Below are 16182 nucleotides of genomic sequence, written 5' to 3' on the forward strand. Positions count from 1 at the left end.
AACATTAATCTAAGGTAGCTCCTATGTTGCATTTTGATGTGGTAATCTTGTCCATAATCACTGGAAGTTGATGGGTACCAATCATTTTGATACAGCCGGTACCGTCATGGAAGTGAATGCACAACACGTAGCAAGGCATGTGAAGATACAGGTAGCCATGTTGGTTGGTTGGTTGGTTGGTTGGTAGGATTTTCCGCCTTTAATACAGGCGCACCACAGTATACAGCTGTGTCTGTTTCAAAATGCAAATGTCCATTTAACATGAAGACACGTAGAAGTGCACAGAAAAACGTCCCGCCACCATCAGCATTGATCAGTCTTCTATCACAATAATAACTTGTCCATTCAACGTATGGACAAAGACAACAATTGTCAAAAGTTCATTTTCCCATCAAAAAGAAAAAATATACAAAAGTGCTCAATAGTGCTCAAAAAATGCCACACAAAATTTAAAGCATGCAAATATATATAAATGCATGTTTATTCCATTGTGTCCAAATAGCAAGATAGTTATTGCGCAGCAACATTATATTTGTGAAAACGGCCATGAAGTGTAATTACAGCCATTGATGTGGTTTCAATCAAATTCTAATTTTGTAGTTCTTTACCAAAAATGATGCAATAAAAGGAGCGATAACTGTCGGGAAGGTTTTCTGTCAATTTTAAGCCATAATATTAAATCAGGGATATACTTAAACACCTGGCCAAACGCCAGTGACGGGTATACCATAATGAATTGAAACTGCTGGTTTCTACGACATCAATTCACCTTTTCCCATTTGTAGTAAATTCAAAGGGAAGCAACTTTCTATTCAGAAATGACCAGCATTAGGGGATGTGCAATAATTATGAGCCCTGGTGGGAGCCTGGGAGGGTAAAATTGTGGGGGGGGCCTATGCAATTTTTCCTGCTTGTTGCACTCACAACATGTATCTAGACCATTAAGGTTGGCAAATTGTGATCCCAAAAATTTGGCACGTGTGCAAGGGGGGGGCAAAGATTTTTGGCAGGCTGAGAGGGGTGGGGCAAGCCGATTTTGGCGGCCCAGAGGGGGGGAAAGCGATTTTTGTTGAGCCGTTTGGAAATTTAACCCGGGGGGGGGGCTCATATTTATTGCACAGCCCCTTATATAGCCCCAGCCACTTGTGTATAAAAGTTGTAAAAGGGTCAATTCACGCGGACACAACTTTTATACATGCCAGTGCCCCCCCCAATATGGCCCCGGTTCAAGTTACACTGCTATATGGCTGATTTGACAGTTTTTACCCTTTTTTTTCAAATTGGGACGCATGTTTAGGGATTTTTTGCTCATATCGGGACCGGTTAGGGTTTTGCCTGGGTTTTGTACCCCAATTCTATGACCCCTTCTTTTTTTTATTTTAAAAACCCCGCCAAACACCTGTGTGAGGATACGTACTACGGGTTGTATTTAGCTGTTCACAAACACTTCCGGGAATTGTAAATAGAAGAGAGCTGAGAAGCTGCAGAAATGTACCAGAATTTGCATTTCACTGAAAAACAGTAAGTAATTTTTGTATATTATAATATAAGTTATATCAGGAAAGTTGCAAAAATACTTTTTACTACAACCAGCAGCACTCACCACGTATTGCATGCTTGTGTGGAATCAGATGAGATAAGCTTATTATAATTTTATCAGATTTATTATTTCTTTGCAATGCATGCTAAAGCTAATAAGCTAATGTAAGCTTACAGTATGGTTAATGGTATGTCACTATGCATTGCTATGCATGATGTGTATGTAAGACAGGCAGCGACTGCTATCTCTGAAGTTCGGTCGCTATAGGTTTGCTATCGCTATGCTAATATTAGGGATGCCCACTGTCAATACAGTTTCCACTAGAACGATTTTTCATTTACTGTGTGCGTGCACTCACATACGTATTGTCTATGGAGAAACTGATCGATACAAGAAATCCCGGGCCTGTTAAATGGCGTACATACTTGTTTTGATCCAAATGTAGGCCTATATCAGGGTGTTTCAAGAAATTCCTGATTCCACCAGAAAACATTAACCAAACTTTTTCCTGATTGGTCAGCAAATAGAGAGGACCTTCCTTCATGAAGAGATCAACTTTTTTTAATGAAAAATTTAATGAGATGTGAACTACAACAGGTTGAAGTGACACCATTCCGTGCATCAGGTGTTCAAACGCAATTATCTCCGAATTTGGAGTGAATCAGACAAGCAAACTTACATAGTCATAAAATGTAACTATTTTTGAAGACAAAATGTACAGGATGTTAAGAAATTTAAGAATGTTTAAGCCTACCTTGTGGCCCATCTCAAATCATGCACTTCTCACTACCATGTCCATTTCATATGCTATCCATCATGGCTTCCATGCACACACAGTGTATTGCTCAATGTAGTAAAGATAACCTTTGAGTTGGAGCAAATTTCTCAAAATTGGTAGTGATTAATGTTACCAAACTTATGCCATGATGAAATATAATAATTTTTGAAGATAAAATGTGCTGACCTTAAAAGATTGAACAATGTTTAAGACTACCGCTATTCATTTGAAATAATGCACTTATTGTTCATCTCCTCTATGGACATATTTTCCATGGCAGCCATATATGATCATGATTGCAGTTTCACCAAACAAACTATGGGTTTTTGAGGTCTTATATTTTTGTTGTATGTCAACAAAATCGATTTAATTTTCAGGATAATCTTATTTTCATGTTGTTATAACTAAGCAAATATAATGTTCCAGATAACGCTAGTTAATAAATACATTAAGAAAAAGTACCTTAAAATTGCACTTTCAGTTATTAGTATTCCTTTTTGGACTTCAACTTTTTAACATGTTCTAGTCTAGCAGCCCTATATAAAACCATGACACTCAAAAGGCCATATATCTGAAATGAAATGTCCGATTAAGATTATTTAAACGCCAAAATGTTTCTTTCATCAATTCCCAGCCAATAAGTTAGGTCTGAATCAATTTAAAAGTACTTCAATTTTTAGTGGATGCCTACTAATATCAATATAAAATTCAGAAAGGGTTCACTCCCAGACCCAGCGGTTTGTTATACTTGATCGAGTATTTATCTAGTACTAGTACTATCCACGACGACACAATTATAGTTAGGGGCTGATGTGCAATAATTATGAGCCCTGGGGAGGGTAAAATTGGGGGGGCCAGAAAATTTTGGCAAGTCGAAAAGGGGGGGAGCAATTTTGGCAAGCCGAGGGGGCAAGCGATTTTTGGCACACATTCATGGGGCGCCTTTTAAATAATACGCTCTAAAGAGGCTTAGGAAAACAGTACGGAAACGCTTAAAATATGCAAATTTTCCTGCTCGCTGCGCTCGCAACACTAGACCATTTAAGGTTTGTAAGTTGGGATCCCAAAAATTTGGCATGCTTAAGAGGGGGGGGGGCAAAGAATTTTTGGCAGGCTGAGAGGGGGCAAGCTATTTTTGGTGGGCGAGAGGAGGGGGCAAGCAATTTTTGGTGAGCCATTTGGAAATTGTACCCCCCAGGCTCATAATTATTGCACAGCCCCTTACTGTGTGGAATGGATAAAAGATAGTATGTAGAAGTTTGAACCTCAGAACTGTATAAAAACTCCTGTGATTTGTTGTGATTTTTTCTTTCACTAATGATATAGTCTGGTGACATGGGCATTCTCAAAACATCGTGCATCATCATAGTTGTTGCTGTATTGCTGCAATACATACCCTTGCTATTTGAGACAGAACTACCAGTGTTGATCAATGGAACTGTGGCACCTGGTTTTGAGGATGTAGCAAAAGTGTTTAGGTACGTATGTATGCATGTTATGTAGAGGATGGACCTGTGTTCACAGGCCGGAGGGCCAAGGACAAACCATTTTTGCCTCTGAAGCCTGCACACATAGCTATGTACTGTATAACAAAATTCAACCCATTTTATGCCCGTATTATGTCATAGGTTCGCTATGTCCAGCTGGTATTTTTCCTATACCAGAGGGTTTACTATACATGTGCGAATTGAAATTAGGTTTGTACTGTTCGCTATGTCCTAAAAATAATAACAGGTAAACAACAAACACACATTTCGCATTAGGTTTTCAGGCCACTTATTTTGGAAACATATACTTGTGTTTTTAAAACCTAATTTATAACTTTTTTTTTCTAGGGATAATTTTGAATCTGGTTTAGAGCCTTTAGGGAGTGGTTCTGCGTTTGCAGCTTACTACAATGGAGAGAAGGTGATAGATCTATGGGGAGGATATGCAGACCATGAAGCCCTTCAACCCTGGAAAGAGGACACCTTAACAGCTGCTATGTCATGTACAAAAGGTAAGAAGGAAACCACCAGGAAGGAGTTAATATGCACTTGTAGATGAGGAAGGTGCTGGTGCCACCGTGCTGCACATGCCTCCATGTTTTTTTTTAATTTTTTTTATTCCCTGTTCTTGATACCTCCATGTTAAGTTAGAAATCAAGTGCCTCAAACTATTTTTGGAAAATGCCACAAAATCACAAAATAACCATAACCTTATTCCTTTATTTTGAAGACCACATTATATAATATAGTGTGCATTAATGTTCATACTGAAATCCTGAAAAGAATCTTGATTTTGAAAGTTGTTATACTTAGTTCTCTGGGTTGATAGGATTTTAAAACAAATTTTAATCTTTCCCTAGAGCGAAATCTTAATTTTGTTGCCCATATTGGTACCTCATTTTGAGTGCCCTCTGAATGGAAAGTTTTTGCTTTTCTTGTTTGAGCATTTGCATCCACAACCACTCATGCGCCATGCTGCATAATGCATATACTTGCATTCATGGACTTTGAATATGCATATGCATCTCTCTGGTCAGTCACCATGGTAACTATGTTATAAGAACTTTAACAATTGACACAAATCAGGTATCAAAATGGGCAGAATTTATCTTTCCATCTTTTTTCATTATTTCTTTTTCTATCTCTTCTTATTCTGCTGCCTTTTGCCAATTTCAGTTTGGAGGTCAAAATGGTGCCCTTCCAAATAAGTTTTTTGTTTTTTCTGTATTTGAAGAGCTTTGTTGCAAAATCCCTTACATCCACTTGAGCAATTTTGAGAATACATCAAGAAATCATCAAAAAAATCACTGATATAAGGGAGTTTTCAACAAAAGCAGTTTTTGGCTGGATGCTCATCCTAATCAAGCATCCCGCCAAAAACTGCTTTTGTTGCAAACATATATCAGTACTTTTATTTTGAAGGCGCATAATCATACTCATTCCTCTCATTTACTCGCAGTTTTCATGTACAAGTAGTAGTGAATACAATTGTACAACAATGACATCTTGATGAATGGTTATGGGCACAAAATTAACAGCAACCAAATGTATCAATTTACTTTCCTAGCACTGGCAGCTCTATGCATGGCAATGTTGGTGGAGAGAGGGCAGTTGAAGTATGATGACAAGGTGTCCCATTACTGGCCAGAGTTTGCACAAAATGGCAAGGAAAATATCACAGTGAGAATGCTGTTGAATCATGAGGTGAGTCTCCAGCAAGACTTGCCATTCTGAATGTCTAAACTAGAGTCTGAAGTTTTCCGTTTTACGGAAAACGGAAAAAAATCACGGAATCGGAGGTACAACACGGAAAATGAAATTTTTGTATGACGTGACAATAATTGTTAAAAGATAAGAGAAATAAATGTTAAAAATAATCTTGAGTTGTGTGTGTCAACTTTTATGATAAAAATACTGTTTAATAATACCGAAATAACGGTAGGACCTATATTGGTTAATATTACCAAGGCATGAACCCCCTATCCATCCAAACATCATAACAGTCAGCCCATTATCGTGAGAATATATTCCAATCAGAGCATATTGATTGCGATATTGAACACTTTATTGCGACATTAATATCATTCATGATCATTGTTTATACATTTTAAGCTTTATTCATAAAACATGGATGTACAAATTTTACAACACGGATTACAACACGGATTACAACACGGAAAATGGATTTTAGAAAACGGTAAACTTCGGACTCTAGTCTAAACCCATTTTGAAATTCCTGATCCATTCACATTACAACTTCCAAGCCATGTCAATGGGATATCTCTCAATCCTTATTTCCTTCATGCGCATTTACTCTTTCCATGAGGGTATATGCAGATCGATCTGAAATTTTTAAAAATCCCATAGGAAAATAACGGTCGGTGCCCCCCCCCCCCCCCCCCCCCCCCACCCCCCAATGTGATGACCCATGCTATGCCACTGTTCAGAATTGTAACTGTTCCTGACCTTATTTAGAATCAGCATGAAAAATGCATTAAAATGAGTATAAACAAGCCCAGTATTGGTTCAGGGGTACTTAAGATAGCTTTATTATTAGAAAATATTTCAAACTGACTTTTTATGTTGAAGCCATTGTCTAGCACGCAAAGCAATATATGATTTGTAAATTTGTCCTTTTTCCAGGCTGGTCTTCCCATAGTATCCAGGCAACTGAGCACAGAGTTATTCAGTAATTACGAAGAGCTAGGTAAAGTGTTTGCCGAGTCTACCCCTGTATGGAAACCAGGCACAGCTCGTGGGTACCACATGGTGGTAATGGCGGAGATAGCCAGTCAGTTACTGTCCCGTGTGGATTCTAAAAATAGAACAGTTGGGGAGCACTTCAGAGAAGAGGTTGCTGAACCATTTGGTAAATAAAATGATGCACTATTCATTGTTTCACCTCAGTGGTAAATAAATGTATGCAGAACAAAATTATCCATATTTCATTGATAATAATCAATATTATTATCATTTTCCGCTGTTGACATTATATGCAATATTACAATGCTGACTGTATGTGTAGGATACGAAAACAAAATGCCAAAGTGATGACATTTCTGATCCACTCATTTGGCATTGATCACTTACCTTATAGCATTTGTTCCCATTAATGTCCAGGCTTGAAATTCGCTCTCCACGCTGGTGTCGACTGCAGACAACAAGTTTCAAAAATTTTAGAATTGTACATTTACGCGACCATATTTGGAATCAGCATGAAAAATGCATCAAAATATGTTCAAACAAACCTAGTATTTGGTTCATTGCTTCTTGAGATTGTCGTCTTGTTGTCTATGAGTCATGACTGACCCGTTGTGACCCTTTTGGTGATGTCATTCCAACTTAAGATAGCTCTTGGTATTTCTAGAAAATATCTCCCAGTTTGGACTTTTTTATGTTGAAGGCTATAACAAGCATGCAGAGCATTAAAATAACTTTTCAATCATTTTCTTACAGATATAGACTTTTATATTGGGCTTCCACTTGAGCTAAACTACCGGACAGCTAGATTTACACATGATGATAGACTGTGGAGTTTTATTAAACCTATCCTGACAACATATAGATCAAGTAGAGTGTTATGGGGAATAGTATCAGGGACAACATTCTGGACCGGTGTGTACAACAATTGTGGAACTATATGCCATGTAAGTATGCTGGTCGTATCATACTATGCAGTCACTATGAATTGTCAAGTTTTGTGATATATTCCGCATCTACATTGAGTCTATCAGCTCTATCAGAAGAGTGATTAGCCGATATATTGATTAGAAGTTGCTATCAGTTTAACTCAAGTCAACTTGGAAGCAAAATAAATCACAGTGGCTATAGAGTACCGAAGTGTGACATCATAAAATTTTCTTTTTTGCATTTCAGCATTTTCATGACCATATTTCAGTAGAACATGATGAAAAACATCCACAGTCCAAATTTGGTGGTAAATTGGCCGGTTCATAACTGTTTGGAACCAGGCCAATCTTTACACTGATTTCAATGGGGCTAATTAGGTATTCATGCGCCATATCTCGGCCCTCATGATCTGATTCCCACCAAATTTGACTGTGGATGTTTTTCATCATGCTCCAATCGATACATGGTATTCAAAACGCTGAAATGCAAAAAAAGGTTTTTTGTGACATCATCACTTCGGTACTCTATAGTTCATTGACAATGCGTCTATGCCCTGATGTCAGATTCAACATTCCCAGGTTACATTTTGTATCTCCGCTGGTGAATGGCATTTTCACAATCCATATCAGCATTTGATCACCAGGAATTTGTCTTTCCATTCCTGCGACTGCAGAGATTATGCCGTCTTGAAAGTTTATCTTTTTAGAAATTGGAAACCTACTGCAGGAATGCAATTTTACTTCCTGGTTGCTTTGTAATTTTTCTGAAATATCAATGCAAACTATGAAATTGAAGCTAAAGTTTAGCCAGTATACAAAAGTAACAAAGTAAAGAGGTTATTTAAGTTAAAGAGTTAACAGCACATCTGCATTTATTCATAAAGTGTTACACAAGTTTAGCATTTTATGGCATAACATAATCCATGATAATAAAGTGTCCATTCAACTCGCCAAGGTCCTGACCATCTTAAATGACATTGCGATATGTAAGGACAAGGTTACCTGCCCAAATCCTTGGTATTTAGTTCCTGCACAAACCTACCAGTTGACCAGGCCAACGATTTTGGACCTTTTACAGCCAAACAATTATAAGTAAGTAAAGTAACAATTTTTTTTTTGCCTCAACAGTTTGGATCAATGAATAATCCTGATGTGAGAGCTGTTGAGAAGCCCTCATCACTAGGAATAGGAACAGCTCGTGCTTTAGCCAAATTATATGACATCATATTATATAGTGTCAAAGGACCTGATGGAAAACCCCTCCTATCTCAGAAAACTGTACACTCATTATATGATGCCTCTAATTGGGAAGCCAAGTTTGACATGGTGAATGGATTCCCTACAAAGTTTAATGTTGGATTTGGAATATACCCAAATATGGTGAGTAATTGGTGGCACAGCACTCTAGCTAAGGGGTGCTCTCAGCCAATATCTTTCATTCTGAACAAGATTTAATGTTGGATTTGCAAAAAAACAAAAGCACAAATACGATGCAATAAATAAATAAATAAATAAATAATGATTCACAGTGTGCAAGGCTCAGGCATAAACCAACAAGCCTCAGCACACTTCACAGGAATTTGCTCACCACTGGGGCCCAAGACACATCTTACATAAACCATTAAACAACAATCCGGGATTTGCAGCTAAGAAGTGGACACCATGGATATTCCGGGGTACTCAGTACAAATGACCATACGGGACGTGCATAAACATGGGTAGCATTATCAGCCTTTTGGTATATCAATGACCCCTTTTTCAAAGCCTATTTTGGTATATGAATGGGTCCTTTTTCAAAATTTTCTCAATTTTTTCGAAAATAGCCCAACTTTTCCATAATCTAGCCAAAATTGTCAAAATTTTCCCAAAATTTTGGGAAAATTTGTAAAAACTAAGACAATTTGGGTTAAATTCGGCCGAAAATTTTGACTTTTGGTGTATCAATGGGTCCAAATTTATTGAAAAATTGGTATATTTATGGGTCCACTTTCAAATTCTCAGCGGCACGTCCCTACCAAAACCAAACTTGAGTACCCCCCCGGGGGATATTCCTACCGCAATAAACCATATTGCAGACAGGATCAAGTTCTTGTACTGGTAACCAAGGCAAACTAAGCAGTTAGTTCCTTGCCCAGGGGAATTTCAAGTTAGCTCAATTGCATTCACAAGAACAAACAGAGATTGCCAGACAGGGGCTTGCAAACACTAATGCAACAGAGTTTAACGCCTTACCGATAGAGCTAACTTGACTACATACCCAAATAAGATGAGCAATATTGATGATGTTTCTTTCAGGGTTTGTCGAAAAGTACCAAGTGGAAAGTACTGATATTGACCAGTAAACACCATCAAGAAAATATTGGCCATTGTGGGAATTAGTGAGAAATGGGGAATTGACCCGTTGTATAGATCCGCCATCTTACTACCAAAACATGGTTCTCTGTGCAAATGTATGCGCAAAACAGGCATGAGAATTTTCAGTTTAAAAACTGAATTCAGTTTTTTTATAGTCAAAATTTCCGCAACTTTATTTAATTTCAGCCTGTTTTTGGTACTTTTTGCCCAATTTCACGCGCATTTTCAGTTTTTTCAGTTTTTTTTAGGAAAGTGCAGTCTCATGCCTGGCAAAAGTGTAGTTTTGCTAGACATAAGCATGCTTTTCTTTGCACAAATTAACCCATGCTATGCTATGCTATGCAGGCACTTATATAGCGCTCTTACAAAGAAAACCATGTATCACAGCGCTTTACAAAAGAAAATAAAGAAGAAAAAAAAACAAACAAGAACAAACAACAAATCAAATATCAAATAAATGAGTCTTTAGATTAGACCGGAAGGTTGCCAGCGTTGGAGAGTGGCGGATATGACGAGGGAGTTTGTTCCAAAGAAAAGGTCCTGCTACAAAGAAGGCTTTATCACCAGTTAGAGTGCATGTATGCGGAACAATGAGAAGCCTGGTGTCCTGGGCAGAGCGTAACCCACTTCTACTGGGAATGTAAGGCTGAATGAGTTCAGTGATATATGATGGAGATGTTGTTGAGTCCATGCATAATGAACCCAAGGTGCCAAAATGCTTTAAAAATTCTCATTTTGAGATGACCATGCAAAGGGTCAATGCTCATATTTTGCAATTCTATAGTACATAGAAATTTGTATAAATTAACTAGAAACTGTAAATACTCACACTGATACATTATAAAGTCACCCAACTAGTGCCAATGGATGATGGTGTAGCTCCAATAGAGGCCTTGCATGTGACGTATCATCCCGTAAATATGGCGGACTACTCAAATGCATTCAACAAAAGCATGATTGCAATCTACCGTGACAGTTCGTCTCACACACATAACCCTGCACTACGATCAAATAGGTTGATGACAACATTTGATTGAATGGACTGCACTCCGCCATAACTACGGTGAAGGACACCGGCTCAAATCCTTTGTTTGGAGCCAATCAATAATTTCATGCAGGGCCTCTATTAGTTAGGCTGGATTTAATGATGAACAAGATATCGATACTTGAATATCAGTTTAAACTTTTAGTAAAAGATATCCATAGTACATTAAACATGAATTCCAACTTGTGCATATTTTTTCAATCCTTGCAGAAATCAATAGATATAGCCTTTGGCCATGCGGGATCTGGTGGTCAGATGTCGTTAGCACATCCTACATTGAACCTGACCCACACCTACCTGACCAGGAATAGGGGCTTTTTTACAGCTGGTGATGACCCCAGGTGGATCGCATTAACAGATTCCATGATTAAGTGTGTGAAGAAGATACAAGCTTCCAAGAATTGATTATGTGGATCCTGTGTTTCGCTACCGAAGTCAGTTTGACAGAAATTACCTGTTGCATATCCTGGACGCGATTTTTTTTTCCACGACAAGGATGCGTAATAGGACTCTCATACACAGTTATATATTATACGCTCTACATAGTTGACTGACCACCACTGTACGCATAGTATTTGTACAAGAGACTCACCATGCTCACAGTCACAGCGATTCAACGCGCTACCACGTATCAACACCACTGTGACTACAGTATGTATCACACAAGATCACACATGCTACTATTTGTTTTACGTACTCACACACAGGCCGAAGCATTTGTGTTGTGTATGTACTTTGAAAATTAAATGAGGTTTTATTCAGATCTTAAAATGTTTCCGTTAAATATTTCAGAATACCAGGGCCTAGGTCCAGCTGTAGGTCTATACAATCTTGATAAGTGTTACAGATTTAATGTCATGGTATTCTTCCTAAATTAATGCTTTCAGTGAGCTACGTAGACCTGCTATTTACATGTAGCTATAGGACTTTGTGTACCTTGTTGTTGTGATTGTTGGGGTGTATATGTACCTACATGTTTGGTAATGTCGATAAATAAACTCAACTCAACTCAACAGGTTGAAGACCCAGTTGGCAAAAGAAGGGAAATAACGAAGGTAAAACGACTCAAAGCGTGGGTTCCCCTTCACTTGCATGCTATTACCACTGGTATAGCTGCGAGCATGGTGAGTCTCTTGTACAAATAATATGCGTACAGCCAGGTCACTCAACTATGTAGAGCGTATGATATATAACTGTGTATGAGAGTCCTATTACGCATCCTTGTCGTGGAAAAAAAATTCGCATCCTGGACTGGTGACCATATGTGTGGAGTGCTAATGGAGTAAACGGGTGCGCTGTTAGCATCCATCATATAAGCCTTTTTGAAGTATGGCGGGCACAAAAGGAGAGGGCGTACTTTGGAGTGAGTAAACTTTTGTCAACTGAGAAATCATACAAAAGTTTAATCACTCCAAAGTATGCCCTCTCCTTTTGTGCCCACCATACTTCAAAAAGGCTTATTGTATTGTGGGGTGGAATTTCAGTCAAACTGACTTCTAGTAAAGAAATCCAGGATCCAGGTATTGTAGGTAATGATGAAAACTGGGATATTTTTTATTACTAGGTCATTGAAGGAGGTAATATGTGTACATCCATATCAAAAGCGATGCACTTTTGGCTGCTACATGTGTCTCATTTCACATAATAGCAAGGAATAAAACCAGACTCATCTTCAAAGTGGAGGTCACTTCAAATCATCCCAAGTCACATTGTGTAGGAATACAGAGAACATTCCTTATACAATTTGACTTGGGGATGATTTGAAGTGACCTACACTTGATATGAGTCTGGTATTTATTCCTAGCTATTATGTGAAATGAGACACATGTAGCAGCCGACAAGTGCATCGTTTTGATATGGATGTACACATATGTGATGTGACCAGTGAAAACCCTTCACATATCATTTTATAACTTTTTCATAACTTTGACGTCTAAAAAACTCAGAAATTAAAAATGTCAACATGTGAAGGGTTTTCACAGATCACATCACATAATGAAATGTGGACTGATCTGATCAGACCCATGCAGGACATTCCATATGATTTTTTAGAGATTTTAAGACAATTTTATTATTGATCTGCAGATGGTTTGTGACTCCTTCATCACCCAGTTTGATGACATAGAAGTCACAAGCCTCTGGGATTGAGAGTAATTATTGAATTACAAATGATCATGTTATCACATTTTTGTACTGTTACCAATCAGACCACAGTGGCCTCATTTGCACAAATCAAAAGTTACAGATTTATTTCATATAGAAAAACTTAAAATCATACTGAAAATTAAATACTTTTTTCTAAAATAGTTAGGTGTAGTCTTTATAAACTTAAAAATAAGATTATATTTGTTGATGTTTTAGTTTGATATTACATTGCATATATGGTATCACAAATGATCGGCGTCCAGTGTATGCTGATGTGATTGCTTCAGTCTGGCGATCAGAGTCCTTTTCAGCATATGTTACAATATGTGATGTGATCTGTGGAAACCCTGCACATGGTCACATTTTTAATTCTTGAGTTTTGTAGAAAAAACATGGAAACTCTTTTTTTAGAACTGTTTTCATTTTGTACCTCTGACTTCAACATCAAAAGTTATGAGCAACCTGAAAAAATAAAGAAATAGTTCAAGAGTTTAGCCTTTATTATCTTTATAAAACAAAATTGGATAATGTGACATAAGGTTTTCACAAATTACATCACATATTGCTGTAATGCAGGTCTGCTTTCTGGAGTAGATTGCTGTAGTGTGAGCAACATTCAAATCTATAATTATTGTCAGGAAGTTTTCAGTGACCCAAACCATTTTGAACCAAAGATATTATAAAGTAAATCTGATAATTTAAAGTACTTAATGTTTTTATAAAGAAATGTTTTATAAAGTATGGTAGGCATGCCAAGGTGCCATACCCAGCAAATACAAAAATGGTTTTCAAACGTTATAATCGTGTTATAAAAGCATTTTGGTTTTGGTCAAAACAATTAAATGTTGGGTTATATATGAAGGTCATGAAAACATTTTAAAACGTTTTATATATGAAAAAAAAAAAAAAAACAAACTACAACAACATTAATTTTTAAAAATCCTGTAAAAACATTATTGCAAAATATTTTTTGGCAAACCTGTTGGCAAAATATTTTTGTCAACACTTAATAACATTATGTTATTAAAAACGTTTTATACCCTTTACATAACCTGATGTTTAATTATTACAAAACATTTTGTGTTTGCTGGGATATTAACAAATTCTTATGTATGTATAGAGAGTAGGGTATATAAAGATTATGTGTTTACAATTTGAGAGATTTATATAAGAGAGAGAACTTTTTAATTTGATTTTCAGTTCTTTTTCTGCACTTTCTCTGTAAAAAGTATAGGAGCTTTCCAAAATGCAGAGCTTTTCATACTTTTCATACTTACCATTTTTAAAATAATTATGTGGTCACTCACACCCCTAATTATGAGAGAACAGTCTCTGACATTGAATGTCTCACCAAAGTCAAATACGAAATATAAAATGACATAAGAAATAAATACACCATGAAAATTTATGAAAATCAAATGCTGCAGACTAGAAAATGTTAAATAATGTTTGAATGATATTTGAAAGAAAGCAATTGAATGCAATATATTTGTTATTTTGTTTTATGTCTTCTAAATTCTTAGATAACTATGGTGATAACAATAATGCAAATCTCAATGCAATTCTGTAAGCTTGTTTTGCCAAAAAAGGTGGTAGTTTCATTCTCTAGGTGCAATTGGCATATAGTAATAATATTGTTAGTTTCTAAAGAGGTACCTGCCATAAAAGCTTTAGGATATGTATAATTATGTACATGCAGCTGAGGTAATATCTTTATAAAATAATTTGTATATAATCAATATTTTTGAGTGCAATTAGATCAAAATTGTAATGGATGTGTACATTTATGTGGGTGGTGGTGGGACAGTTCCCTTTAAATTACTCACTATCAAGAGAAAATTATACTAGATATTTCAATTGAATGAACACGGCTTTCAACAGCTGTATGTGTACATCGCACAGTGTACGCGAAAAATTGTCACGCTATGTCAGGCTGTGTCCCGGGGGTACTCAAGTTTGGTTTTGGTAGGGACGTGCCGCTGAGATTTTGGAAGTAGACCCATAAATATACCAATTTTTCAAGAAATTTGGACCCATTGATATACCAAAAGTCAAAATTTTCGGCCGATTTACCGAAATTGTCTTAGTTTTTACTAATTTTCCCAAAATTTTGGGAAAATTTTGGCCAGATTAAAGAAAAATTGGGCTGTTTTCCGAAAAAATTGAGAAAATTGTGAAAAAAGGACCCATTCATATACCAAAATAGGCTTTGAAAAAGGGGTCATTGACATACCAGAAGGCTGAAAATGCTACCCATGTTTATGCACGTCCCGTATGGTCATTTGTACTGAGTACCCCCTCGGGGCTGTGTTCATTCAAATAGAATTTATTGTATAGTGTAAGGATTCACCCCAAATGGGGGCAGTTGTTGAACAGGGATTTGCAGCTTGGAAGGTTACATGCAGGTATAACATTAATGGGTTGTAAAATGGCAGTAAACTGGTTTAGAGATGTAGTGATTTTTCAAAGTATATAACCATGGAGGTATATAAATAAATGGAGAATGATCCAGCCAAGCCTCTTTTGTACTACGTTGGTTATGACCAATTATTGTTGAATAGGCAATTTCAGGTTTATATTGATTATGCTAAGCTGATTACATTGTGAAGTCTGTTTCACTGGCCATTGATTTCAATAGGGTAAAATGAAGTTTATACTTATTTGATATCAAAATCCCATTTTCGCCAAAAATTGAGTGCTTAAATTGCATCAAGAAATCAGTCTTTTTGAAAAAAGAAACACCTTATATTATCTGTTGTCATCTTGTGACTCCCTACATTTTGGTCATGAAAAATTGAATTATGACTTTTTTTTTTTCCAAAAGTTATGACCCCCGTATATTTGGAACCCCTCCTCCAAAGAAAATGATAGCCTAGCCTCCTAATAATATTAATAATCATTTAGGCCTAAATACTGATAATTATTTATTATACAATGAGACGTTTAATGATGATGATTTATGCGGCCTATACGATTTCATGACAATACAGAATTAAAAGTCATCCGTCATGGCACTCAATCAATTTGACCCAAGCTTCAACCAAAATCACGGTTATCATACACTAAACTATGAGAAACTGTTTAAACAAAGTATGTAGGGCCTATACATTCCGTATATCAATTTCTCTCTAGAAAAGATTGTCTGATCATCACTTTTGCTTGAATTCGAAGTACTTCCGTAAATTTTGCTCGCTTTCAGTAAC

General features: G+C 36.7%; 1 protein-coding gene across 1 annotated transcript; it reads left to right on the plus strand.

The window, feature by feature from the left end:
• Positions 1–1457: 1457 nt before the first annotated feature.
• On the plus strand, positions 1458–11448 carry LOC140156702 (beta-lactamase domain-containing protein 2-like). The gene is made up of 8 exons (XM_072179636.1): positions 1458–1521; positions 3645–3796; positions 4154–4317; positions 5373–5509; positions 6449–6674; positions 7262–7452; positions 8563–8814; positions 11045–11448. The coding sequence occupies exons 2-8, from the start codon at positions 3654–3656 to the stop codon at positions 11237–11239; spliced, it is 1308 nt and encodes a 435-aa protein (XP_072035737.1). The 5' UTR covers positions 1458–1521; positions 3645–3653; the 3' UTR covers positions 11240–11448.
• The last annotated feature ends 4734 nt before the right edge of the window (positions 11449–16182 follow it).

Source organism: Amphiura filiformis, chromosome 7 (assembly GCF_039555335.1).
Source record: "Amphiura filiformis chromosome 7, Afil_fr2py, whole genome shotgun sequence".
NCBI classification, from domain to species: Eukaryota; Metazoa; Echinodermata; class Ophiuroidea; order Amphilepidida; family Amphiuridae; genus Amphiura; species Amphiura filiformis.

Bases quoted from the DNA above. Each gene is read 5' to 3' on its own strand.
- LOC140156702 (XM_072179636.1), top strand. From the start codon at position 3,654: ATGGGCATTCTCAAAACATCGTGCATCATCATAGTTGTTGCTGTATTG. The intron at 5,510-6,448 runs GTGAGTCTCCAG...TCCTTTTTCCAG, and splicing joins GAATGCTGTTGAATCATGAG to GCTGGTCTTCCCATAGTATC. The intron at 7,453-8,562 runs GTAAGTATGCTG...TTGCCTCAACAG, and splicing joins ATTGTGGAACTATATGCCAT to TTTGGATCAATGAATAATCC.